The following is a 27,738-nucleotide window of genomic DNA, read 5'->3' as shown; positions in this document are numbered from 1 at the left end:
AAAACTCTTTTACTCCCTTAAATCTGGCGTGATGAGTTCAAAGGAAAACAAAAAAGACAGACCCCAAGTCTGACACGTGAAAGAACTGAAACTATTCCTACTTGTCATTGCATTCATAAATGATTTCAGCAACATTAGCATGCACCCACTGATGGGAAGTACACTTAAAGGGCCTTTCATGTCACCTTTGCATTCCTCTCTCCCCAGGAATCCTTCACAAAGGGAATGGAGAAAACGTCTTCCTGTCCCAGCAGCCCCCTGTTATCAGCACCGTGATGGGGAACGGCTTCTATCGGAGCGTCCCGTGCGGCCCGAGCTGCAGCGGCGCGGCTCGGGACATGATGCTGTTTGCCCCCGTGGCGCTGGCTAGCGGCCCCGACGGCTCTCTCTACGTGGGGGACTTTAACTTCATTCGCAGGGTCCACCCAGACGGATACACCAGAACCATACTGGAACTCAAGTGAGAGCAATGATCTTGTTGGGTGTGCTCGTGATAAGACCGCTTTTGGTAGGGATCTCTCGCAGTAGGAAGCAGTGGGATTTGGCGCATCGGATTCACTCGAGCACAATGTGAAATAAAAAATTAGCTCAGCTGATACGGGTTAGCATGGCATTAGCTGCGGATGGGATCTGCAGCTGCAATCTATTTGATCTCGGTGGAATTCTTTCTGAAGTTCGTCTTCATGCAGAAGGAGGAGCGTGTGAGGTTTAGAGATCACAGACTCTAATCTACCTCTTTAGGATGCGAGAGAAGCTGAAAGTCTCTGCTGAGAGACAAAGATACGTTTTTTTCCGTCTTCTTCTTTTTTTTTCCCTCTGGATTATGACGATGATATCTCCTACTGTGCTGCAGGCATTACATTCTCTCATTTCTGTATTTTTTCAAGCGTTGACTCTCAATGGGATTGCACAGTCATTTGTCCTGTAGAGTGTTCTCCTTATGTATCTTTACTCTCATTCACTGTTTTTATTCTATGGCTGACTAATATTTCTGGTTCAGGCAGAGGTTTCCTCTGGGAGGAAACACCCCCAACCCGCCAAAAACGGCTTCTTGTTTAGGTTAATATTAAATGTGAAACAATACAACTGTCTAAAGCAACCCCAATTTCACTTTATGGGGAGAAAATTTAGCAGCCTATGAAATTCTGAGAGCCTCTCGTTAGCCTCATAAATAATTGTTTTTACTTTCTCTTCTCTCCCCTTTTGAAACGCTCCTTTATGGCTTGTTATCAGGAACCGGGATACCAGACACAGGTGAGAAGTGGTGATTTACACCTCCTTTATATACCTGCACAAATGTGTGTCGAGGGAATAGACAGTTGCAAAACGCCCCGCAGAGCTTTAACTTTGTTTGTTTGCCTCCTTTTAAATTGCATTGACCCAGCTTCACCTGGAACACGCATGCGGGTTCTGCACACGCTACGAACGCAGTTAGATCTATGAATGTCTCATTTAAATTTCACTTGGTGATATTAAAATTTGTATGCTGGACCGCAGCCAAAATGTCAAGGATTTCATTTTTTTTAGAGGATTACTGAAAGTCTGTTTGGTGGATGCCTCGGTTCATTCATTTCCCGAGCCAGACCAAAAGGCCCGAGGCCGGGAGTGGCTTCAACGTCGCCCCGGTCTCAAGCCTCTGTGATGCTGTGAGCTGTTTGACAGAAGATTAGACAGATGTTATAGGGTTTCTGTGTGTGCACGTGTGTTGTGATGTTTGCATCTGTGCGTGCACCACTATCGTGGGTTGTATCGAGCCGATTGTGTGCGTATGCGTGTTTGTGCTTGTGGGTATTTGTGGAAGAGCAAGAGAGGGTTCATCCAATTTCAAAAACCCTGACTATTTTTCACGATACTGTGCCAAAATCTGAAACCGTGCAGAACTGATAATATGATTGTGATGTACTTTGTGGGTGGGTAGGAACAAATGTCAAAAATATATATAATATATAAATATGCAAACCGTTGGTAATTTTCTACTGTAAAGCCATGTAGCCAGTGCTTCTCATCTGGAGCCGCTTTACCTCAGTGGGGTACTTCTGCGTTTGGCATGTGGAGAGATTGTTGAGTAGCTCCAGAAATTTAAATAAAAAGAAACAGGAGAAGCAGACAAGCTGGCACAAGTGAGGTAGAGAAGGAAAGGAGGCAGTGGAGGTGTGTTGCCTTGAGATCGGCCAATCTGCTGGGATTGTAGCTGAACTCAACTTTGTGACCCACCTGAATTTACAGTATGCTCTGTTAAGCTGAAATAGATGCCAAAAAATGAATAAATAGCTGTCTTTGTTAGGCATTTAGCCATAAGTAGCTGAATTTCAGACTGCTTAAAAATAATAGCTGAAGAAGAAAGCTTAATGTGTAATGGATAAACGGTCTTAGATGATTAAAGTACTTGGGCTATTGTTATAGCATAAATGCAGATTTTTTTAAAAAATCAGCTAAAACTTTGCTTGAAAGAATCCACTAATATATATTATTAACAGAAAATTTGATCCCAGCCTGAAATAAATTCAAATGAACACATTTACAAGATCATGGGTTGTGTTAGTGAAGGAGTATTTGAGTAAATCTGGCTAGCGTGTCAGATAAAACGCAATAACGAGATTTGGAGCCTATACTGCACGAGCTGGATTCTTCTGAAGGCACTTCGGGTGGTGTTTCCTTACCCTGGAGGCTTCTCTTTTAGCTTCTGCTCCCTTCTTTTCCTCCACAGCAGCTTTTTACTGTTAGCAGCATGTTAGAGTTTCTCCTTTATTCTGTGCTATTGTTCTCCCAAGTCAAATACATTAATTATTCATCCATATTCAGCTTTCAAAGCTTTTCACTATGCATTCTTCCCAGCAAAGTGCCGATCAGCCAAAAGGGCTTCAAAACAAGGTGCTCTCTGAGGGGAAGACGGTATGGGAAGTGCTCAACATGAAACCACCGTCTATTCTTTCCCCCCCTTTAAGAGTCGGAGCGAGGAGTTAAGCAAATAGGGGAGGAAGTCCTCGACAGTATTATCTGAGAGCCCAGACGGTCGATTTAGGAACAGCTAGATCACTGTGTCTATCAACTCTGATCACTGTTTTGTTATTGCGTGCGGTGGGAATGAGCAAGGCTGGAGTGGGATTGTTTGTGCTCCGGTTGTTATTGTTGTTTATTTTCCTTCCACTGGAGGAAAGCATTTGGAGCTATGAGCATCTAATTGAGGAAAAGATAGGTGAAGCGATTTGTAATCAGTTATATACAGCACGCGATGCTCACGCTAGCTTCAAGAGGCCCGGCAAATACGATGCACCGTACGCCGAGCAGTGGCACATTTTGAAACTCGGTGAATATAACTCTCTTAGGGTCGAGTTTAAATTATGTATGTGCAGTTCAGCGCTGAGCTCTGTAAACAGTTATGCACTTAATGGACTAGATGACTGACAGCAAGCCTGCCGTTGTTGCTGTTTTTGTTTTTTTCTCTCTTCTGGGCATTGAGAAGGTTCAGTAAGGAAGTATTCTTCTTTAAAAGAAAAGGATATTTAGGGTACAAAGGCTGTCCAAAGCAAACTGGAAATCATAAGGACACGCTGGCTACAAAAAAAAGAAGAAATGAAAAGGGTTGCGAGCGTGATAACAGAAATATTTGTTTTGACATTGTATTTTTCCTCGCAGGACATTTTTTTTATTGAATAGCTGCCGAAGAAAGGAGGAAAAAAGAAACCTTTAACAGGGTGTCTTCAAGTTTAATTGGCAGGAAGCCTTTGACCAGACCCAGCTGACATTGGATTTCACGCTACAAAAGTAATTGCCTGGAACTCAGTTAGTTACAGTGTTCAAAGTGTAAAATTTAAATTCCCTCTCACTTTTTTGATCACTGTGTTCAAGTCTTAATAATAATGCAACACAATACAACACAATAGCATGACAGTATCAAAGGTTTTATGTAATTAATGAACTGTGGACTATATGTGGAGAAACAAGTCACATCTTGCCTGCACAGCTGCTTGCCCACACTGTTGGAATTCATCCGACACAAAGGACAGTATGCAGCTTGCAGGAAGCGTAAGGGCGAATAAAGTCAGTTGTGCAAATGTTTGGCTCAGGCTTTGAGGAGTAAAGGACAATTTCTTATAAGCAGTAGGACATGCACATGACACCGCACAGAGGTATTTCTTCCTGTGCAACATGCTGTCTATTTGAGACTCTCAGTGAATCAGTTCCAAGGCTTTTGTCCACTTTTCATCAAGCAACAATAACAACAACAATAACAACGGGCAGTTTTTTGTCCCCATGACTCATTCAGCTGAGGTCAGATTTACCTGGGTTTAATTTTGGACCTTTGTTGCACTCCTTGTTATTGTTCCCTCTTATTTTCTGTTGGGTCAGAGCTTTTTTTTGATGCCGTACTGCGGTCCATTGAAAGGCCATGAAGTTTACAGAAAAGATGATCCTGTATATACTAGAGTAGCTTTAAGTTGATTAGGCTTCTGGGATATTGATCTGGTCAGTTTAGTAGCAGAGGGGGTTGTTAATCAGTTTCAGCTGCTGTGGTTGATGAAATTAACAACAGGTGCACTAGAGGAGCAACAAGGAGACAACCCCCAAAACAGGAATGGTTTTATACATGTTTCCCATGTCAGTACTCATCTGACGGGTTTTTCTCTAGTTTTGCATTTGAATAGTGTCTGTGTCACCACTGGTAGCATGAGGTGATACCTGGACACTACAGATGTTGCGCAGGTAGTCCAACTCCAGCAGGATGGCACAAAGGTTTGCTGTGTCTCCCTTCAGGGCCGTAGAAGGTCTTTTACCCACTGGTTTTCCCAAGTAGGAACAGGATGAGCACCCCCAGAGCTACAAACTCACCTCCAGTGAGCGAGTCTGGCTAAACAATCAGAAAAAGACTTCATGAGGGTGAAATGAGGGACCAACGCCCTCTAGTGGGTCCTGTGCTTACTGGTTGGCACTGTGGAGCTCGATTGAAATTTGCCATAGAATACCAGAATTGGCAGGTCCACCACTGGTGCTCTGTGCTGTCCCCAGGTTCACCCTGAGTGTGTGTGACAGACATGAAAGGGTCTGGAGAAGCAGTGGAGACATTATGCTGCCTATAACATAGTTTAGCATGATGGTGGGGGGGTCAGTGATGGTCTGGGGAGGCATATCCATGCAGAGACACACAGACTTCTGCAGGCTAGTCAGTGATGCCATTAGCTATCAGGAAGAACTCCTTTGACTTATTGTCAGATTCTACACTGGTTCAGTGGGTCCTGGCTTCTTCCTGGTGCACAATGATGGCTGGTCTCATGTGGTGAGAGTATGCAGGCCGTTCCTGGAGGATGAAGGAATTGACTACCCCCATGCTCGCGTGACCTAAATCTAATAGAACACCTCTGTTTCAGTCCATCTGAAGCAGCCAGGAGCTTGGTGATGCCCTGGTCCAGATCTTGGAGGAGATCCCCCCTGACACGATCCATCGTCTCATTAAGAGCATGTCTCTGTGTTGTCAGGCTCGAATTACAAGCACCTGGCACCCATACAAACTACTGAGTACCATTTTGAGTTGCTGCAATGAAAGTTCATCAAAATGAACTATTTATTAAATAGCACAACAACAGTCACCTCGAGGCCTCACCACATCATTTTTTCACTTCGCTTTTTGGGCTGTCTTTGAATTGAGCCCTCTGTAGATTGATGATTTTCATTCCCATCGAACAATGTGACATCCATCCATTCCTACCACATTACCCAGTTCATATCAGTTTTTCCCCCATTGAACTCTGATGTGTTTTCAAAATGTTCCTTTAATTGTTTTAAGCAGTCTGTTTGACATCAGGTGAAATCAAAAGCAAAGATACATACAGGCATAAAATTACAGCTGACGAGTCATTTTCACATTATTGTTTTTGTAACCAAAGTGTCTCAACTCAAAAACATCATACAATGACGCAGCTGTTGGAAAGATTTCCACATGCAAGGATTATGCTGTTCTCCTCCTTATGCAGCCTGCGCATACATTTATACATAAGGCTTCTTATTGCTCCCTGACATGTGGATACAATTCTGCTGACAAATATATATATGTGACACTATAAAATGATAGCAAAAACATCCTTGTGGCTTTATTGTAGGCAGTTGTAGGTTTGCTGTTTTTATACTTAGTATTATACAGGCGTGCCTTTGAAAACAGGAAAAACAGGCACTGACATCGGCTCTTCTTTACTTCCTTATCAATGAAAGCCAGTTTAAGTTAGCGTAACTGGTGTGGCCCAGCGGCCCAGAGCATGTCACCTCAGTGAAGGAAGAATTAATACATTTCATACTGGAGTTGTTGCTAAAGGGTTTTTTAAAATGGCCTGTGCAAAGTTATTGTAAATTATTGTTAAGTCATTAAAATAAGTACATTTTTTATTTGCTGTCATAAATTTTTATTACAAGTGTCTGTCCATCCGCTCATTGGATGGCTCAGTGGTTGTCTTTTAGGCCAGCACACCCTCTTTACTGAACCCAAATCCCAAAAATACAGACTAATTAAAATCCCTGAATGTTAATAGTGGGACTACCTAATAGTGTGACTACTACTTATTTATTATAAATTCATTATATTTTCATTATTCAGTTATTTTTATTAGTAATGTTAACATTGTTTGATATCCTGGGGGAAAAAAGCAATTTTATTGCCAAATAACTGATTTAATTTAGCTGGACTATTGTTTGACATATGGAAAGAAATTATTTCAACAGTTAGAAATTTTACATTCAAATTTTAATTACATCCTGTTATTGATCACGAGCAGCAGCATAACCAACCATGCCAAACAAGAAGCATTTAATTGTTCCAGATCACAGAAGCAAGGGAAAAAAGTCAGAAGCAGCAACAACAACAAAAAAAGAACCCCAGAAGGATTTAAGCTTAACTTTCAAAGCAAATAAGCTAAATTGCTTTAAAGTTGGCGTGAGCCCTGTGCCTGGTGGTTCTTTGCCAGCTTTTTTCTTTTTTCTTTCACTGCGGGTTGCAGAGAAGTTAGTTTTATCCATAGTGCGCCTGAGGCCATCGAGTCCAAGCGATTGCTGTACTTGGACTGCATGTAGAGGAGCTGGCCGAATCTCTGCTCAACGAGATATGTTGTTTGGACAGCAAGAAGAAACAGGCCAGTCGTCTTCCAAAGAACACAGGGCATGCTGACCTTACAGTTCCTTTTATTCACACATTCAAAGGATTTTAGCAAGAACTTTCAGACTGAGCAGCAGTGCAAGCTTGCCGGGCTCAACTGGAACTACGGCAGGCTGCTGACTGAGCTTGTCAGGGGTCTTAGTTTTGGTTTTAGACCAGTGCTATCAGTTTTGTTTTGGGTTTTTTTTGTATTTGTAAATCAGGATCCTGCATCACAGGATGGTGGGAGGTGAAAACCCACACAGTCACAGGAAGAAGCCAAAAGCAAGCCACGAGTGCGAGCCACTTCACCGCCGTGCTGCCCCATCGTGGGTTTCTTCATTCTTATAAGCAGTTCAACCGGATTTTATATGAGGAAAGTACTTTGGTGCTGTTATTGCACTGAACACAGACGTGCGAGTTGTCTGAGAGGATAAGGCCGACGCCCCTGTGACCACAGCTGCTAGTGTTATTAGGAGTTGATTCGTGGGGCTGTAGGCAACCTCCCTGTGTGAGGCTGCAAGAGGAATGCCCAAATTGACCAGAAGAAAAGTTTCACTGATTTAAAAAAAAAAAGAAAGAAAAAGGGGAAACTTCAAAACAGAGACAAATTCCAAGAGCTTTCTAAATGATTGTAAGCTCTATTGAAGAAGGCAAAGGGAGGTCCAGCTTTTGGAAGTCAAACATAAAAAAGCCAAACTGGTGTTTAGTTAACTCTGTGAGGTCGACTTTACTCTAGCCCTATTTTTTATTTTGGGAGGATGGGGGATGTTCGTTTGCTCTTCTGAGTTTCCTATTCTTCTCTTTTTAAAAAAAAAAAAAAATAGGCATAGCATTAGAGCATAGCATTAGAGCTAGGGTCGATTAGACCTCAGATAACAGCAAAAAGGGATTCTTGTCCCTCATAAACACGAAGCAATAATTGTAAGTATAATCAAAGGTTTATTAACCAAATTCCAAGAGCTTTCTAAATGATTGTAACGTTAAATGTAACATTTTACATTACACATTTGTTACAAAATTACAAGTAATTAAGTCCATAATGGAATTATACGAATGTATTTACATGAAATTAAATGGTACTGGTTACATGGTTACATACATGTAATCAGATTACTTAAAATCAACATTTTGAGCATGATTTTTTTTTTTTTTTTTTTTTTTTTTTGAGTGCAGGGTTGTAAAATTAAAAAGTGCTGGGAGACTCGCTGTAATGCTGCGAGAACGTCCTTTGAACACATCAAACTAATTACGAGCTTTTTGATACGGCGCACGAGTTCAGTGTTCAGAAGAAAAAAACGCCGCCGCAAAACACAACCCCCTTCTCACACATTTAAGATGTACTCGCACAAGGTATGACTGCTGTAGCATGATTGTTGTGTGTGTGTGTCCCCAAAAACCCCTGCTGATTGACTCTCGCATTACTCTTTCCCTCTCTCGCTCTTTCTTTTCGATCACACGTGCTTTCAAATCGTGCTCCTTCAACTGACATTTTAGTCATTCTGTGACTCAATTAGGGAAGGGGTGACACGTTGTCCTCGCACTAGCTTGTTAATTACTTAAGAAAATGTTCACAAAGACATCTGTTGTTGAGAAAGTGTTAGAAATCCATGCGCAGCGTGCGCAAGTCCAAATGAGCTGCACCCAGGTCCAATTCTTCAAGCGAGCCGGGAAAGAGTTTGCTTAATCGCTAATCAGACAAACTGGACTTGGGGGCAAAGGAGCCTGATGCGACGCCTCCTGTAGCTGTGTTTTAGAATCAGCCTGCTTTGCTGCGCCTGGCAGAGGGTCGAATCTGTGCTTATCAAAGGCATTTTAGAGCGAGACGCGCTGCCTGGTGTCAGAGAGCTGCGTTTCAGTCGGAGGTCGCGGCTCCTCCGACAGGATGAGAGCCCAAAACACACGTTTAAAAGCACCCAAGAAACACGGGGCCATTTGAAGTGGTCAGCTGTGTAATCTTAATCCAACTGAATATTTATGGAAAGAACTGAGACGCACTGTTGGGATAAAAGCAGCCATAAACCTGAAGGAAGTGCAGTCGTTTTTAGTGAAGTTTTAGAAAATTCAGAGAAGGGCATTTGTTCTACAAACAATAAAAATCATGTCGGGTAAAAGGAAAATATCAGTTTTATTTTTAAGCAAACAAGGTCTCTGATTAGGATGTAAGAGTCATGTAAGTTCAGTTTTACATCATCAGTGTTTTTACGCCTTGTTATTGTTTCTGTGGACAGATCCGCACTAAAAGGAGGAATTACTTATCTCGATGCAGTGTTACGTCTCCGCGAATTTAGTCTGCAGTCTGTTCATTACAAGGATAATGTGTAGCTCGTTACAAAAGAGCGTTATCTCTGGATACAGTGGTGCCACTTTCCTTTTAAACGGGATTTCTGTCCTTATAAAAAAGGGTTTACAGTAGCTCAGGAGGACTTTGTACTGTTTTTCTCAACAGTCTAACTAAATCCACTGGTTGTTTGTTCTTATGCTCTGAAAGGACCCATGTAAATGCTTTTGAAACAAGAGTAAGGAGTGGTTCCATCTGTTCAGCTTTCACTTCATTTTACCGTAGGTAAGCTGTGGCATCTTTACTGCTAGCTTACAGCAGGAAAAAACATCATGATTTGGGTTAAAATCCACTTTCTACAATGATAAATGCATATGTGAAAGCTCCACTCTGGCCCCAAATGTAAAGAAAAAAAAACATGCTGTGCAACATGTTGACATTTTGAATTCATAAGCATATTAAGAATGTCCCTAACATACACAATGCTAAAAATAAGATTATCACTCAGGACTATTCTTCAGCTGCAGTGGCTGTGGCCATCTGTACTATGTAAATTAGAAGGTATTAATCTTGTTGCTTCGGCAGTGTCGCAAATTTACTCCAGGAGTCTCACAGTAATGCTATTCACTGGGATGACCTAATTGCCTCTAAATTTCAAGTGACGGTGTTGTCTAGGCAGGAGTATGGAGGTGTAATATAATTTTGCAAAACTAGGCTAGTGTCTCAGTCAATGTCACTTTGAACTGCAGTGTAATAAATACAACACCAGACAAGCAAGAAACAAAAGAAAGTAGCATGTACAGTTTCACTGTACAACCTGTTTCAACTAACTTTGTCCACCTTGTCTCACTAGCACCAGCCCTGCCCACAAGTACTATCTGGCCATGGACCCGAGGGGGGAAGTTCTGTATGTGTCTGACACCAGCAGTCGCAGAGTTTACAGGGTGAGGAACCTCGGGCAGCCAAAAGATCCATCTCGCAATCTGGAGGTAGTTGCTGGGACGGGGGAGCAGTGTCTACCTTTTGACCAGAGCCACTGTGGAGAGGGCAGGAAGGCCACGGAAGCTGCACTCAATAACCCTCGAGGTAGGACAGCCTTCAGCCCTCCAGGTGAATATTTACAGATCTGTTGGTCGGTACACACGGATCAGTTTGGCAATATGTGGTGCATTTAGCTGGAGTCGTTGCCTTTGGCTAGAAAAACAGCCGTAAATATCAGGATTTTGATATTGGCGCGGCTTGTTACGCACCCACATTTTATGCACATCTCACCGTTCAGTTTCATTCCAGTGCCTTAACTATCAGGATTGAGATCATTATAGGACACAAAGCTTCTATGACAATCTCAAAACGCCACACTGATAACATTGGAACAGTGATACTCTGTGTGCTTTAAACATCTTTGGTTCAATATCCATGTGAGCGAGTGATAGCATCTTTTTAAAATCATAATATTGATAAAAAGGCCTTAGATACTTTATCATGCTTTCATTACTATACTGATAAATCCATTTCAGTCGGATGCTTTTTCACAATATATTGAGTTATTGATTATTTAGATATTATATATTAAGTATGAGTGATGCTGCAGAGCTAAAAAAAAACTATAAAAGCATGTATGCTTAAGAAGAGAGCGTGGTGAGCTCTTGTTATGGAAAGTAAGTGACTCTCAAATCATTGTACCAGCAGGAAGCTGCAGCCACAGTGAAGTGCATGCAAATGGGGCTGATTAACTCACTGAAAACAGCCACAGAACGTTGAAAATTCAGTGTAACAACGATCCCAATGTTGTGCACCGCTGCCTCGGAAAAAGGTCATAAAGACCCGGTTCATGCCATGTTATTATGGTTTCTTTCTGCCTTTCCCCAGGACAGTAAAGGCTAATTACAAGCTACGAGCACGGCTGGAGTAAAGACAGTGCGGCTATGGGAAGATAACCTGTGCACACATGTAGCAGTGAGCAAGGAAAGAGAGATAGCCCTTTACAAATCTTTACAAATGAATGCAAGCTGCACAGCCAGTGTTAAACATATTCAGTATTATGGACATGGCCATTTGGTTATTGTTTTCTTTATAAATTATTTTTCCCTGCATTTTGTGTACAGGATACATTTTTGGATTTAATGTGCACAGTGAGCTCATGTTCTGTTTGTCAGACGAAGGATAATTATAGTGCAAAGTGATTAACATGACTCTTTAAATTATCCCGCCGACTTCAGAGCACGTTTCAGTCGGGTGTATACTTATTATAATGAAGCGAAAATTAGCCGTGCACCTATTGCAGGAATGACTCATGTTATGTTTGACCAAAGTGACATTTAAAGCTTTGTTTCTCATATGATTTGTTGAATTAGCACGTGCACCACATGCCCTCAAATATTTAGATAATCCCATGGCATTAAAATTATGTTTAATTGGTTCAAAGCTCCAACTGTTCACTGCCACAAAACACCCCATCACAGTCTCACCAGCAGCCCAGCTACACGGATAGATTGATGGATTCATGCTGGTTGTGCTTTTTCACCACCCTGCCGTCATTATTTTTTATTTTTTTTATGTAAATTGATTTAACCAGGCACCACTATTATATAATGCAGTTGTTATATAGCTCCTGCCATTCATTTGTACGGTGCTAAAACTTGAAAGTTGCCTTTTAAAGTCTTTACCTAATTTACCCTAAAAAATAACAGTAATACTGTTATTTTGCTGGATTAAAAGCAGACTGTCTGCCAGGGTACAGCTAGACCTTTTCCACAGCAGACACTTTGCCATGGCACAGTAGGACCAGCACAGGTGTGACTAATAAACTAATAATCATGGCTGCAGTCCATTGAGGTGCTCTAGTTTCAGGCTCCGGTATTATGTATGCTGACTCACTGTCAGGGCTTACACTTCAATGGAATAAGGCCATTGTTAATGCTGTTCGCTGCACCTGTGCTTTTCTTGCTTTAACAACTCCAAATGTCTCTGTGGTTCAAAACACCCCACAATGTAATGACTGGAAATGGAAAGGGGAAAAAAAAATCTATTCTTCATTCCACGGACTTGTCCACAAAGCCTAATTTAGACGAATTACCAGAAAATATGTCATGAGGATGTGACTTAGAGCATGCTTTCCATCATTTTTTTTGTGCTGACTGCTCACGGTAACACAGTGCATCCTCGAAGCTGCAGTCGGCACACAAACACATGTACTTACTTAGGTTTCAGGTCGGGTTGCGTTCATGGACATTTAGTTTGTGTAAGCACCATTTTTTCACCTTTTCTTTTTAAAAAGAAACCATTAAGTTGATGAATTAAGCATAGCCTAAGTAAACTTAAACGTAAACCCAAATTACTATCACACCTGCAAACAAGTTGAAAAAAGAAATCAGGTGTAGGGATACAAACATGTGTGAGAAGTGTGTAAAAATCTTGAGCCACCCCTCGTTTCTTTATATTTTGCTTGTGATGAGCCACAGATAGCAAACTATAAAGCCTTACAGGGTGACTCAAGACTTTTGCACAGTACTGTGTCTTGCATTAAACTTGTATATGTTTAGTTTGAGTGCAAATGTGTGGCAGTATTATGATAAATCAATCAAACATCGATAAGTTTGAATCATGAATTCATTAGAAAGTAAAAAATAAAAGTTTCCAACCTTGAAACGCCAAGTTTATCGTACATGACTTTTTAAGACCTCTACATCATCAGGGGGATTTTTATTTTTCATAAACAACATGTTTACAATCAGACACATGCTGTGCTCATACATGCAAATTTATATTATCAGAAGGTTGAACAAACACCTTTTACAAGGTTAGATTATAAACTATAATAACAGAAAGTTACAAAATTGTAACAAATTTTAGCATTCAATAGATTGTTTATGTGCATTAAATTAAGCAACTTACGAAATGATTAACTTATCTGCGTTTGATTCTCGGCTTTTAGGGAGAATGTTGGCAGTCGTGTCCTTGTATTGCAATATGTGTTTCAGATGGTCTCCTTTTGAATATACTTCAGATATTCGCTGCAGAAAATTCTACGCATTATAAACTGAAAGCCTAAATTTACCTATCTCCAAATTGTCCTGGTCTACTCCCTAAAATATTCAGTTTCAAATCCTTCTCTTTATGCACACTGTGGCTGTGGTAACAGTCATAAATTCCTGTGACGCAGAAGCGCTGTACTCTTCTGTCTCTTCTGTAGATTGATTAAATCACCACGTTATTTTGCTCGTTTCTGGCTACAAGAGAAATATTTTTATCTTGTTCCTAGGGCAAGGGAAGTTTGATCTTTGTTAAAATGACAATAATAGTTCAACTAATAGGGTAAGCATGGCTTCCCCTGGCTTACAGGGGGAGAAAGCACTTGTAGGCATAAACTTAAACCAGAATATGCCTGTCATATTAAGCGTTTCTAATGCACAGAAGTCTGCAGATTTAGTTTTTCATTCCCTCCTAGCTTTAGCCGGGTTCAAGCAATTTAAATTAATGCACATACATTTCAGACATTAAGCCCGGGGTGTTGATTTGAATTGGTTAATCGTTCTGCCCTCACTTATTAGCTGACAGGAGTGGATTCCAGCTTTTCCTGCTATTGTCTGCCATTGCACGACTACATTTTAATTCCTTTCGTTCTGTCCTGGCTGTGAGCTGTAGCAAATTTAACTGGTCTTGTCTGACTTTTGTCATCAACCCACAGAATACCTGGGGTTAGGGATTTTTTTTTTTCTTTTCTTTTGGTCCCTTACACTCATAGCAGTTTGGACAATAGTGGTGAGAGAAACAGTCTTCGTCTATAAAGCGGTGCTGAATGTGTTTATTGTATATAGTGCTGCAAAATGTGTTCCAAAAGAAGAACGACAACAGATGGTGTGACCTCCGCAGGCTGATATAACCTCAATATCATAGCGACAGAAGCCTAAATGTGCAGAGAAACTGCAGCAAGTTCTCAGAGATTCTCACAACAGCTTATCTGTGTGTGTAAGAATCTGAGCTGTTTTAAAAACACAGAGAAGCAAACACAGACTACTGATTTAATTTATTTTTCTGTTAATGTTCATCTGCGTCTTCACATTGCAGAGATCCATATTTTTGCAAGCGTATGTTGACAATTCATCTCAATTTAGCCGTCCTTCACACCCACACGTTATATCGTTTATTCTGTGATGTACTGTGCACCGTGACTGTATGCACAGACAAAGGGTGATGCAAATATAACTGCACAAGTACAGCTCCAGGTTGCCTACTGACTAATGCTACAGTTTGCAGTAAAGCTCGAGCGCTCGTATGCAGAAAAAGCTGCAGTTCACTTTATTTGGTCAGTGACTCTGAACTCAGAGCGGATTAAAATCAAATGTCATATGCTACATCAGTTGTCCTCAGATATATAAAAGCGACGAGAGGAGGAAAAAAGAGAAACAAGAAGATGATAAGCGAAAAAGATCGCGGTTGACTCGTACTACCATTTGACACGTGATCTGTGGCCTTCTGCTCTGTGTATACGCGCTACTTACACCTTAGAACATGCCATATCTCTGCCTTCGTGCAGTAATAGAATATTCTGTCCCAAGACTCCTCTTGTTCACTCAGGGTGCGGTAATTTATACTGACTCATTGGAGTTCACAGAGTCTCTTCTGTGGCTATTGTGCTCCTACTAACCAGCTCTTATAAAGGATCTAGAGATTTCTGCCTGGAGCCCCTCGGTTCGCTGTCATCTATCTGCCACAGCCCACACTCCCCTCCTCCCATCACCCTCTCTCCAATGGTAATGAGTGGTAGACTTCACAGAGAAATAGCTGTCCCCTTCTTTTTTGAAGTTGTGTCTCTGTGATTCTCCAGCATTGATCTCGCCTCTCGTCCTCTGGTGAGCTCCTCGCTCCAAATTAGCACCTTCCTCTTTTTTCCTTACTTCTTCCATCTGTTTTTCTCCCCCCCCCCACCACCAATCGCGTCGATGAATCACCCCCGTGCCCCGGTGTTCAAATAGCAGCGGTAGGCCTGCTGCGACACATAATATTGTTGCAGCACGGCAAAACAGTTGTTAAACAGTAATCCATAATTTTAATTTAGCTGACAGCGTTGCGATGTTGCAGAGCGTTCTCGCTTATAGTCCCCCCCCTCACTCCGCCCCACAATAACCTAAGCTACAGGGATTATCGTGTGTCCTTCAAACATTCACTTATGAATACAAGATCTGGGGCATTGTTTGGAGCTGGCTGCACATTTGCTTCTGCAGTCAATTAGCTTGGTAAATAAAAGGCCTTGCTCCATTTAGGATGGATCCCATGTCTGACATGAAAGAGGCGTCAATCCCTCAGGAACAGGAACAGCCTTGGCTCACATTTTAGACTAATTCCGTTCACAGCGTAAAGGGGTCCCTTTTTTTGTTTGTTTGTTTTTTTAAGCAATCGTCCAATAAAAGACACACATATGTAAAAATAGCAGAGTGTTCTGTTTCTTTCATGTGTTGGTTTGGACAGAGGACTTCAGAGGGAGTCCGGTGATTGAAGGTTTAGTTGTTGGCGGCTGCAGTGTGCAGGTCTTATCTTTAATTTGTTGACTGGTCCCAGGCAGCAGAGCTGACATCCACAGAGAGAGGTGTGCGCGTCTATGCGCGTGCACGTGGTGGTGGGAGCACTTGCATTGTCAGTCTCTCTTTCTGACCCACAGGGGGCAGACTAATGCCCTTATCAGAAGCTGACATGCTGCCACCACATTTCTCCCTGTGCCCTGTCGGCCCGCTCTCTCTCCCCTCCCCTTTTTTCTTTTCTCTTCTCCACTGCTTTCATTCAGTCCCTTTCTTTGCAACTCTCTCTCTCTCTCTCTCTCTCTCTCTCTCTCTCTCTCTCTCTCTCTCTCTCTCTCTCTCTCTCTCTCTCTCTCTCTCTCCCCCTCACACTGACAGACACATTTGTCCCCCATCTCACTAGGCAACACAGCTGCGAGGCACGCCATCGGTCTGGCCTGGTTGCCGAATGAAGCTGTGGGGTTTAAACTGGTTGCGGTTATTTGCATGTTGAACAGCCTGGGTGTGTTTAAAAAAAAAAAAAAAAGAAAAAGCGTCAGAGCCACGGGTTAATACGCTTCACGTGGCACAGAGCTGCTCAGAGACCACGACAGCCAGGCTTTCATGCTGTACAGTAGCTGTCTTGGCTGGTGGTTGACATATAAGCAGCTTAGGTGAATGAATATCTTCACACACTGGGTGCTGGTCTCATTAACAGAAATAGCTGGAAACGCAGCAGCGCGCGCAGGATCACTTCCCAGTTTGTTTCAGCAGCGGTGAATCAAACGGTGCTTCGCTGTCAGCCAGGCCGCACTCAAACCATTAACTCAGCAAACACTGGTCCCCTGCCTCTGCTCAGGCAATGATGCCTTATGAGTGGTACTGTCCTTTAACTGCACCGCTCTAATCGCTGCGGCCTGCGTTCCACTTTTCTTAAATCTGCTGCTTCCCAAAACTGTGTTAGCGAGAGGCAGTGAGGGAAGTTCTGAGGTCTCCTACGGCTGCGAGGCTGGTCTGTGCCAGCTGCTCCGCGTTATAGCAGCGGAATGAAAATGCCATTGTTATTCTATCAAGTAAATACAGGCCCAGTACTGCCGATACCAACGCTGAAACTAATAACATGTCACAGTAACAGTGTGTCGTGATTTATGAGATGAATAATAATCAATTAGCAAATTCTAAACACATTTTAATGACCTGTAGAATACTGTAATTGTTACTTTCCGCATTAATTAGTTAATGCAACAAAACACAACTTTTAGCTTTTCATGTATTATGAAACTCTGTTTTTTGTCCGTCTCTAAAGCACTTTGGGTCGACTTCTGTTGTTCTAACTTGCTTCAGGCTATAAACAAAACAGATCTCACAATCAACAGGAAAAGGTTCTGACATTTTTCATAGTTCATGTTTAGGGATATTGTTTCTTTTCTAACAAAATAACTTATTTAACATGGCTATAGACAGGCTCAGAGTATATTCAATTAAAATAATACATTCTGTTATTTGAATGTCTGAATATAGTCTATAGATACTCAAATCTGCTAAAGTAACAGCTATGATGACCAACAGCACTTAATGATAAAGAGACCAGAGTAGGGAGGAGGGGGTGGAGTAAAGTGTAGCTGCACGAGATGAGCAGTGTTTGTGGAGACACGTCTCCTGTTCTGCTGAACTTAGAGGATGGAAACAAACTAAAGTATTGATCCGGTTATGCTAATGTACATCCGAACACCAATACCAGCACTGCATTGATACTATAAATTAGATTGATCCACTGCTACTGCTATAGAAGTAGATAGATTGAAATATTATTATTGTTGGTATTGGTATTGGTATCGGATCAACACTAGCATGATAGGAACGATACTTTAGTATGTTTCCAACCTCAAAGTTCAGCATGTAGGACACTGAATCGTGTTAAATAAATAATTTTTGTGGGAAAGAAAAAAATATACCTCAAACATGCACTGTGAAAAATGCCTGAAGCTTTTTCTGCTGGCTGTCACGTCTGTTTTATTTATAGCCTACAGCACATTTAAACAACAGAAGCCGACCCAAGTGCTTCAGAGACAGGCGTATTTACCTTCCAGGTCTCCAAAAAAAGCCCAGTTTCAAATACACAAAAAGTTTGTGTTAACTAATTATTGTGAGAAGCAAAATTCACAGTGATTTCATGAATGATGATTCACCTGGCATAGTGCTGGTGTTGGTATGGACCTGCGTTTACTTGGTGTAATTACTGGGTACTGGACTGATACCAAAATTTGCCGTATCACACAGCACTAAAGTGAAGTCCTACGGCAGGGTAGCTGATCTGTGCCGGCTGCTCTGTGTTATGACGCCGGAATGAAAATGCCATTGTTATTCTACCTCTGGCTCCCATAGCATTTAGTGCAGAGAGACAGTTGCACCTCGCAAAACAGGAGAGCGGATTAAATTGATAGAGAAACAGAGGGAGCTCAGGACCGAGGGAGGAGGAGAGTTAAAGATAAAGCGAGTGCAGCCGAGAATGAAAAATAATATGACATTAATAGAGAAAAATTGAAAATGGAGAGAACCAGAGAATGCATGAAATGGATGAGGAGAGAAATAGAGCGAGAGTGGACTGAGTGTTTCGCATCCAAATCCGACAGCATGCAGCAGTCCCACTCCTCATCTGCATATTAAACTGGCCCTGTGGCTGCTTTCCCGCTCAGTGGGTCAACTATCATTGTTTTTGTTGGTTTAAACAGAGCGCTGTTTCACAAAAACAAGGGCATATGATAAGTCACACTGCGTTTTTTGAACTCAAAGATTCGGTTCGTGTGTGAGCACGTGCACGTGCGCGCACAGCCTGCCCCCGTGTTTCCTTTCGCATTGACCGAGCTTTTGTCTTTGCCCCTGGACATTCCTGCATTAATGATACACACATGAATTAATCACACAGCAAGGCAAACAGCAGCATACTCTATGATAATGCAAAATAGAGGAGACGCCATTGGGTCATGCTAGTTCTACCGCAGCTCGTTTTCACACTGCAACATCCATGATAATTAGGAGAGCGGCGGCGGTTTTGTCGAGGCAGAAATGCATCGTTGAGCAGCCACAATATGAAACTGTGCCAGAGACTCATTTTCTCTCAGAAATAATGCTAAGAATATAGCTGCCAGCGGCAAATCTGGAGGGCCAAGCAAAAGAGCGTGAGGCAAGGCACATAGCAACGCAGGTACATCAGGACTTTTTCAGCAGGTGAGCCAAGTTTGACATAGCTGGGGAAAGAATTGCAGACACATGGCCCGTGTCATGTCTGCATTTTTACTGCTGACTTTGTCGCTGTATGAAACAGTGACAGGCCCTGCTCGACTGCATCGCATTAAAAGATAACTCTGGGTAAATAATGCATGCAGCCTCACTTTATGCCGCGTGTTTTTCTGAAAATTTCCAGCTGACCCACTGTCACAAGTCACACTAGGCTCTTTCCAGATGGTCTAATGAAACACTTGACAATAAAAAAAACACTAGAGCTCTGATGCTGAATGTTCTTTCAGTCACAGCTAAACAGCTTGGGTTTTTATGAACATATACACAGAGAGAGAAAGTCAGTTTTTTAGTTTTCTGTCAGTGCTTTTCAAATAGGCTTTAACTGCTGATCTGGTAATACTGGTGACCAACACGTTGTCATCAGTTTAAGTGGGAATCAGTTTTGCACCAGTTATAAGAGCTGAAGTGCTTTGGACTGCACTGGACTGCTAATAATACACAACTGTTAATAATGTAATCTAGAAACTGTAAAACTGCCACTTTCAGAAACTGTAAGTTCTGTTTGTCTGTGGTCAAGAGAACGCCGCTGCTCTGCACTGTCAAACAAATGTCAAACTTTCTGTTTGGGTTTGTCTTTCTGGGACTCAAGTCCCACAGGGGGCATCCTGGCTTTGTGACAAGGTCACGCTACTTTGGCGTTGTCATTATTTATGAGAGGTAAAGACGTTGCTTGTCAGGAATTGTTGACATATGTCATTTAAGCATCTGAGCAATGTTTTCATGCTTTTGCACTGGTGACAGCTGTGGCCAGAACTGCTGCATTTAAGGACTTGTCTGTCTGCTCTCATGAAAGTGATATTTTTGGTGCGTCTTTAGGGAATTTAAGTGAGTTTTTCGGGATTCTTCTAATATGGTAGAAATATTTACGTGTAAAAAAGCCACCCTGGCCTAAGAAAAAGTACATAGTTCACAATAACTGTTAGCTAATCACGACAGGATGTTACACAAATGTCAGATGGCATGAAAGATGAAGTGATGTTCAGATTTCAAAGGTGAAAGGTCAAATTCACTCTGTAGCGTTTGGAGAAAAGACACTCTTCTGGCCCTTCCTCGCCAACATCACTCAGATACTGGACTGATGTTAGTAATCTTAGGGATTCACCGCGAAATCTGTACTGTAGATAAAAGCATTTATGTTTTAGAAGCTGCAGAACTCCATATTTGGAGGATTTTCTGCTTTCGTTGGTTCAACATTGTGTTTTGTTCAGAATTAGCCTTATGTATAAAACTTACAGGGATGTTAACTCCAGCCTGACTGGCTGGCTGAGGCTTGCAACCAGTCCTAGACTTTCTGGTGAAGAATGCTTTGAGTTTGATTAGACAGCTCTTTTCAGCTCCTTTCAGACAGAATGAGGACTTAGCTGTCAGTCAACAAAAATAAGTTCAACAAAACTCCAAACTGTGGATTTTTCAGTTTATTATATTTGCTAAAGTACATTCGCCTGGACCTCTGCTGGCCTTCTGTACAGTCCTAAAGAGAACACTTTTCAATAGATGCATGCTACAGCATCCACAATGTGTTATTCTGCATGAGTAATAGCAAGTAATGTGAAATGAGTCTGATTTTTAAAATTATGATTGGACAAAGTCATTTACTGAAACAGCTTTCTTTGCTGCCTTACAATAAATGCAGATGGATTTTGTATGTAAAGTGACCTTGGGTTTCTTGACAGGTGCTAATTCTGATTTAATATTCTGATTTTTATTATAAACCCTTTGGAAGATTTTAAAATTTTTCAGTCAGGTACTTTAATTCATAGTGTGCCAAAAACATTTTGGAGCTTCAGAAATCCCTTACAGGGGAGAATATATATACTCCTCTGTCGTCACACACATAAGGACTTGAGTGGGATCCCATTCTTAATCTATAGGTTTTAGTATAATGTTGGCCCACCCTTTGCATCTATAACAGCTTCAGCTCTTCTGGGGAGACTTTATGCAAGTTTTAGGAGTGTTTATGGGATTTTTTTTGACCATTTTCCCAGAAGCTCATTTGTCAGGCACTGATGTTGGAAGAGATGCCCTGGCTCGCAGTTGTTGCTCTAATTCATCCCAAAGGTGTTGTGTCAGGCTGAGGTCAGGACTCTGTGCAGGCCAGTCAAGTTCTTCTACACCAAACTCACTCATCTATGTTTGTATTGATCTTGCTTTGTGCACTAATGAGCAGTCATGTTGGAACAGGAAGGGGCCATCCCCAAACTGTTCCCACAAAGTTGGGAGCATGATGCTTGGAGCATGATGCTTGGTGATGTTGCTTGGTGATGTTGCAGCTGCTCGGCCATGGAAACCCATTCCATGAAGCTCACTGATCTTGCGCTAATCTGAAGGTATCGTGAAGTTTGAAGGGTGACTGACTCTGCAGAAAGTTTTCGACTTCTGAGCACTATGAGCCTCAGCATCTGCTGACCGCACTCTGTGATTTATGTGGCCTAGATGAGTTGCTGTTGTTCCCAATTACTCCCACTATGTTATAATTCCATTAACAGTTGACTGTGGAATATTTAGTAGTGAGGAAATTTGCCTGGTGCACAGGTGGCATCCTATCACGGTACCATCCTGGAATTCACTCAGCTCCTGAAAGTGACCCGTTCGTTAACAAATGTTTGTAGAAGCGCTCTGCATGACTAGGTGCTGGATTTTTTATGGGTTTATATGGGATTTGGATGGGTGGGTGAATACTTTTGGCAGTTTGGTGTAAAATCGGTTGGATTTAGTTGTTGACTAACACATAGAATAGAGCATTCCACACAATATATTTTATTTATTGCCATAAATGGTCCCCGACAGTGACACATTACACCTTTAACATTTCTAGCAAACTTTTTTGCTGACCCATTGACTCAGGGTTTCAGAGACCTGGTAGTCCTCAGATCTAAGAGTATTAAAACATGAGTTGGAATTCATCTAATGGTAGTAGAGGGATGGTCAGTTGAACTTTATTTTTTAGCTGAATCAGATAGATGAATCAGGCTTATCTGGGATTACTTGGAAGAACAGGGACTGCTTTCAAAAATTATTCGTGCTACATTCTGATAAGGTCAGGGTCAGCGGAAAACTGATATTCTGAGAAGAAATTGTCTGCTGTCAAGGTATACACAGGACAAAAGAAAGTACGATTATACACTAACAACAAGGCTCTGCCTTTACAATGCCTCCTATTCAAGCAATAAATAGGTGGTACGCTATAGAGACTGACAGCTACCTTGTTTGTAGTCGGAGTGTGTAGAGTAGCTTCAGAGAGATTACTGAAGCTCACTGTGTGTGTAATGAAGCGCAGAGTCAATAAGACATGCAGGCTTAAGGCCAAGGGCTGAGCCTTTGCGCCAAAGGTGCAACATGTGTGCCAGTCAGCAAACTTGTATATGCTCGTTTTTGATTGACAGGCCGCTGGTCGCCGGACTGTCTGTGTTTCCGATTCTGAAGGGACAGGCAGTTAGTTATGGAAGCCTCGTTAAAGGTATGTCAGGCTGACAACGTCAGTGTGATCATGGGAAATGTGACACACGTGTCCCTTTAACTGGTTGGGATGGCCACTGCTGGCAGCTGGCCTGTCAACCTCCACTGGGAGCTTGGCACACTGACAGGAGGAGTGGAGCTTTGCTACCGCGGAGGAATAAATTGCATTTACTTGAGGTGAAAGCCCAAAATACGGGCGATACACACAGATGGACGCATTTGTCTCGGTCACAGGGGTGGAGGGAGTTCTGATGAGAGGGGAGAGAAAGTAAACTCGTGCTTGCTGTTAGCCAGTCAGTTCTTTAGACGTACTGGGCAGAAAGATGAAAAAGCGGAGCGATGGTAGCGGACGTACTTGCACATAGCAGTTTAGCTGAATCTCCCTGTGTGAGAGTGGGGGTCAGCAGCTGTTAAAGGGGTGGAAAAACAGAGCCAGTAATTGTTCACACCTGGGCACTATTATCACCTGCAGCTCTCCAAGAGTCCATTTGTCACATCTCAACCCGAGGATGTGCTCACACAGTTGTTTGGGAAAACGATGAGGCAAAATCTTAGATGACTGTGATAGAGACTACACTGGTGCTGCCTCTGGCTAGGACACTGGGATGTCTTTGTACGTGGGATACTTTGTTTGGGTGGAAGCTGCATAGATTTGCACTCTATAGTAGTTTTCTGCCGCTCTTCCGTTTGCTTTTTTTCAGATGTCAGAACATTTGTTCCTCCCATCTGATCCCACTTCCTGTTTTTTGTTGCTGTTTTTTCTTTTTTGTTGTTGCCATTTTCATGGCATCATGCAATATTGCCACGATGGCGTGTTTGGTAAAAGAGCGCCTATTGATAGACCTTCTTGTGTTTTGTTTGATGTTCTAAACAGTGCGACATAATCTGCAAGACACTCGCACAGATCCCAAACCCCTCAGCCTTTCATGGAGCTTTCTAGTCCAAAGCATTTCAATTGCTTTTTATAATTGAGTTTGTCTGCCGCTTCTGTGATTGCTTTGGATCTCTCTTTTGCTATCAAACAAGGCAATTACCACCGAATCGCATATTTTTCTGAAAAAGAAAAGGGAAAAAATGTTTATTTGCATGAATATTAGCATGCAACTAATTCAAAATCTCCTTTCAGGTCTCTGCGTGCGAGAATTCCTCGCCTCGCCATACATGTGTAGTTGGGAACTATACCAGCTCAAAATAAAGGAGAACGCTATCAATAATTAATTAATGCGGGTTAATATGTTAACAAACTTATAGTGGTTGGTAATTAGATGAGCCACAGTGTCTGATTCAGACTTAATTACTAAGCCACTGTCTGTTCTGTGGGGCTTCAATGAATAATTAATTACAAGAAGTATGAATTATTTCTGCTTACCAAAGATCCACAAGAAATACACGCCTCTGCTATTTGGTATTGATCGATAGAACGTGTTTGATTGGGGAAATAGGAGCAACTATAGCACAGCAGTTAGGAGATGAGCATGTCATAGATTATAGAGCCGTTTGCTGCAGAAGGTGCAGGATCGGGGACTGATTGCAGCACTAGCAAAATGTGTACAGCACAACTTTTTCTTCTTTGCACAGGTGTGCAATCAAACATTGTGTGAAATGAACACATTTGGACTCACACATATACCACAGAGTGCACAGAGGCGTTTCACAATTCTGAAATTGAATGAGGCGGTTTATTTTCCCTCCTTTAGTGCACATGGGCGACCCAAGTGTCCTGATGAAAGTTGTGCGTGCGTGTGTGTATCTGCAGACGCTCTGATTTACCCGCTCTATATTTGCATATGCACAATGTGATTAACTGCCAAGCCTTATCTTTTCCGCCTAGCTTCTTCATTGCATGCATTGCGCGCACACAAACACTCACACACCCACAAGCTGCCGCGAACATGTGCACACATTCACACTTTTACGTACCGGCAGCGTTGTGTGTTTTCAAGGAGAAATGGTGAAGGTGAGGTGCAAACCACACAGCAAGCTAAAGACTCTGAGACAGTCTGTTATTCAGCTTCACTCACAATTGGACTGCAGCAGTTAGTGAACCCTGCAGGCTTTCCCCAGCTAATGTGGTTGACTTTATTTATGGCCAGTGTGCCTCGCTTGGGCCAGTCGTGCAGGTGAAACTGTCTATCGCTCTGCATTCAGTTGTCAGTCACATACAGTTACTTTGTACAGAAATGCCACGGGCCATAATCAGCTCCAGCTCGCATCATTTACTGTAGATGTTGTAATAATATGTCAGTCCATGTCATTAACACTCACTGGGCCTGGGGGATACGGGAGGGCAGATTGAATGGCTTACACCTCGGGCTGCTGGCACCCTGTGTGTGTGTGTGTGTGTGTGTTCCTCTCCCCCGTGTGTTGTGCTGTGATTGTGTGGGTGCGTCAGAGTTTTCATATATAAACGAAACTGTGCAAATTATGCTTTCTTCTCCTGTTTACCACATCCCTTTACATTGTGTTTCTTCTGTACATGTACGTGCTGGTTAACTGCCTGTCAGACACTGATGTGTGTGTGATTTTACGTTTCTTCTCTCTTTCGTCTATAGCAGCACCTCTTTTGGCAGCTTTGCTGTCAATGTTTGAAAGGTGAAAGTACTGTTAAGGAAAACTTGAATAGCACCATAAGGCTGACTTCCTGTGCTCTCGAGTGCTCAGGTCTTAGCAGTCACTGTGCACCACATACTTACACAAACACACACACACACACACACACACACACACACACACACACACACACACACACACACACACCACATCCTGATGTTACTGTAAGCCTGTAGTGTTGTCTCCGAGTGCTACTAAATAAGATATATAATCCACAACTTGTGTTCTAATGACCGTATTACACATTATCTTCTTTCTCACCTTACACCTTTCCTCACCTCTCCCTCGCTCTTTGCTCAGAGAACTCCTGGTGGCATCCTCTCTTCAAATAGCTGTAATCAACACTGATGTTCTCTAAGACCCCTCTCTTCAAGGCATTAATCAGATTGGATTGTACTGCACTGCCACAGGGGGCCGTTAGAACTGATATTCTTTTGACAAGGACACAGAACAAAGAGATTCTTTGATTGAGAGTGATTGGACTGTAATGGTTAATTGGAGCAATTCCTCATCACGACCTCTGTCTTATTACCATCCTTCTTCTCTTTCCCACCTCTTTTGGCACTGTCTGTCTTTTTCCCCCCTCTTTGGCTGCATTTTCGTCTTAAATCTGAGCTGCATGTGAATAGCGTCACTGTATCATCCTCCCCTTCCCTCCACTCCCTCTTCCCTCTGTTTTTTCCAAGGTCACCGCAACTCAGTCTAATTCACTTTTCTTTGATGATAAAATCCTGTCCCAACTTTAGCCAAATGTCCGTTTCCCCGTGGAGTTGAGATTTATCTCAATTACTTCTCCACCGGTGTGTCTGCCAGCTTCTAAACATGAGTATCAGAGTGCCAGGTTCACCCAGGGAGAAACAGTAAATCTTTTGATGTCTTCTGAGTATCCATTGGCTATACGGCAGGGCTGTAAATTCCCTTAAAGCAGCACACAGCTTTATAAAAGACAGCAGGAAATCCAGTCCCTGACAAGGAGAATGTGGACTAATCTACCACCTTTTCAATAAATACGGCAAAATGCTTTTAAATAACACATAAACTGGTGTAAATCCTGTCACCAATGTCGAGCAATAACAGCAATATTTCTTTATTTTCGTACTTGTGTGTGAATGAATAAGACTTTGTTTACTGTTAATGGTAGTTTGGCATCTATTTAGAACCTGTTTGTATAAATATGTGATATGCCGATCCCGAGTATGCGTAATAAGGATGTCATAATACAGGAAAAAAACTAGCGGGAAGTGGGAATTTAGGCTGGAAGTCTGTGAGACCAAGGCGGGCAAAGAAAGAATAATATCCAGGGACAGAGGGAGAGAACAGAAATCAGTATTGAGGGAGAGTCCTGGCTGACTCGTCATGTCCTTGTGCAGGATTTATGAGCTCTAAGATCAGGGACAGGTTTAGCGAGAAAGTGCTAGGAGGAGGAATGGATGGGAAAGTGAAAGGAAAGTAGGAGGAATACGAGGATGGTGTTACAGCAGGGAGAAAGTGCCAAATTTCAGGCCTAAGTGGGCTCAGACTGCACTGTGGGTTGAGACGTCCCTCTTGCATAATAGCAGGTGACAGGAGGAAGAATGGCAAGGCCAAGAGGAAGAGATGGAAGAATAAAAAATGGGCTGAATAGAGAGAAGATGAAAAAAAAAAACAGAGCCTAAACATTATCCAAGCGCCAGAGGTCAGTGATTTGATTAACACCTGCGAGATACAGGGCAAGACACAGAGAGCGCGACAGCAAACAGAAAGCAAAGGACAAGAAAAAAGCAAAGAGAGGAGGGGGAAAGAGAGAGTGGAGGAAGATCAGGTTAGGGAGGATGGAGAGCTGGGGAAATGCAAGACGAGGAGTGGAAAGGTGTTGCCGAGGAGGGCTGAGGCTGTGTGGGTGCTGTAATCTGTTTGTGTCAGAGAAATGATGAAGGGGCCAGGAGGGAGAGCTCTGCAGTTCACCTTCTGGCCCCTGGAGGAAACACACTGACCCTGGCCCTCCCCCTTTGCCCACCTCCCTTTTCCACCACCACTCCACCTGCGCGATTTATGACTCACAGGGTCGGTCCAGGGTTGCTCGGTCTGAGGACATTTGTGAATCTAGTTGCGGCGGCAGTGCATCACTTTTTTTAGTGCGCGTCTACGTGCGTGTGCGCGCGTTGAACACAAAGCATGTGTAAAGAAAGCTATTGTATGTCAAGGAGGATGAGACATTAGAGCTACCCGGGGAAAGGGCAGTAATGATTTTTATCCTGGGCTCTCAGAGCGAACAGAGGCACATCTCGAAATAATCCAGCGTGACAGAGTTTGGAAGGAGAAAGACTGACAGAACTAGAAAAGATGACTGAATGATGGGGGAGTAGTTGTACTGCATACTGATGATTTCACTCCACTGCCCAATTTAATCACGATAAGCTGAATGTCTCCGTGAGCCCATTAAATCTTAAAAACAAAACAACAACAAAAAAACAACTTGAAACAATTATCTTCTGTTCCAG

At 42.4% G+C, this 27,738-nt stretch overlaps 1 protein-coding gene across 1 annotated transcript in view; it reads left to right on the top strand.

Annotated features, from left to right (window-relative positions):
• tenm1 (teneurin transmembrane protein 1) overlaps positions 1-27,738 on the top strand; it is a 183,792-nt gene that overhangs the window by 129,538 nt on the left and 26,516 nt on the right. The window contains exons 19-21 of the mRNA XM_085361549.1: positions 208-460; positions 1,234-1,254; positions 10,252-10,484. Of these exons, the coding sequence (XP_085217675.1) occupies positions 208-460; positions 1,234-1,254; positions 10,252-10,484 (507 nt within the window). The remainder of the gene's footprint in view (positions 1-207; positions 461-1,233; positions 1,255-10,251; positions 10,485-27,738) is intronic.

This window comes from Diplotaxodon limnothrissa, linkage group LG2, assembly GCF_057381915.1.
Source record: "Diplotaxodon limnothrissa isolate DT_005_m linkage group LG2, D_limnothrissa_male_GT1.1, whole genome shotgun sequence".
Taxonomy (NCBI): Eukaryota; Metazoa; Chordata; class Actinopteri; order Cichliformes; family Cichlidae; genus Diplotaxodon; species Diplotaxodon limnothrissa.
Note: the sequence above shows the minus strand (reverse complement) of the source record. Positions and strands in the feature narration are given on the sequence as shown.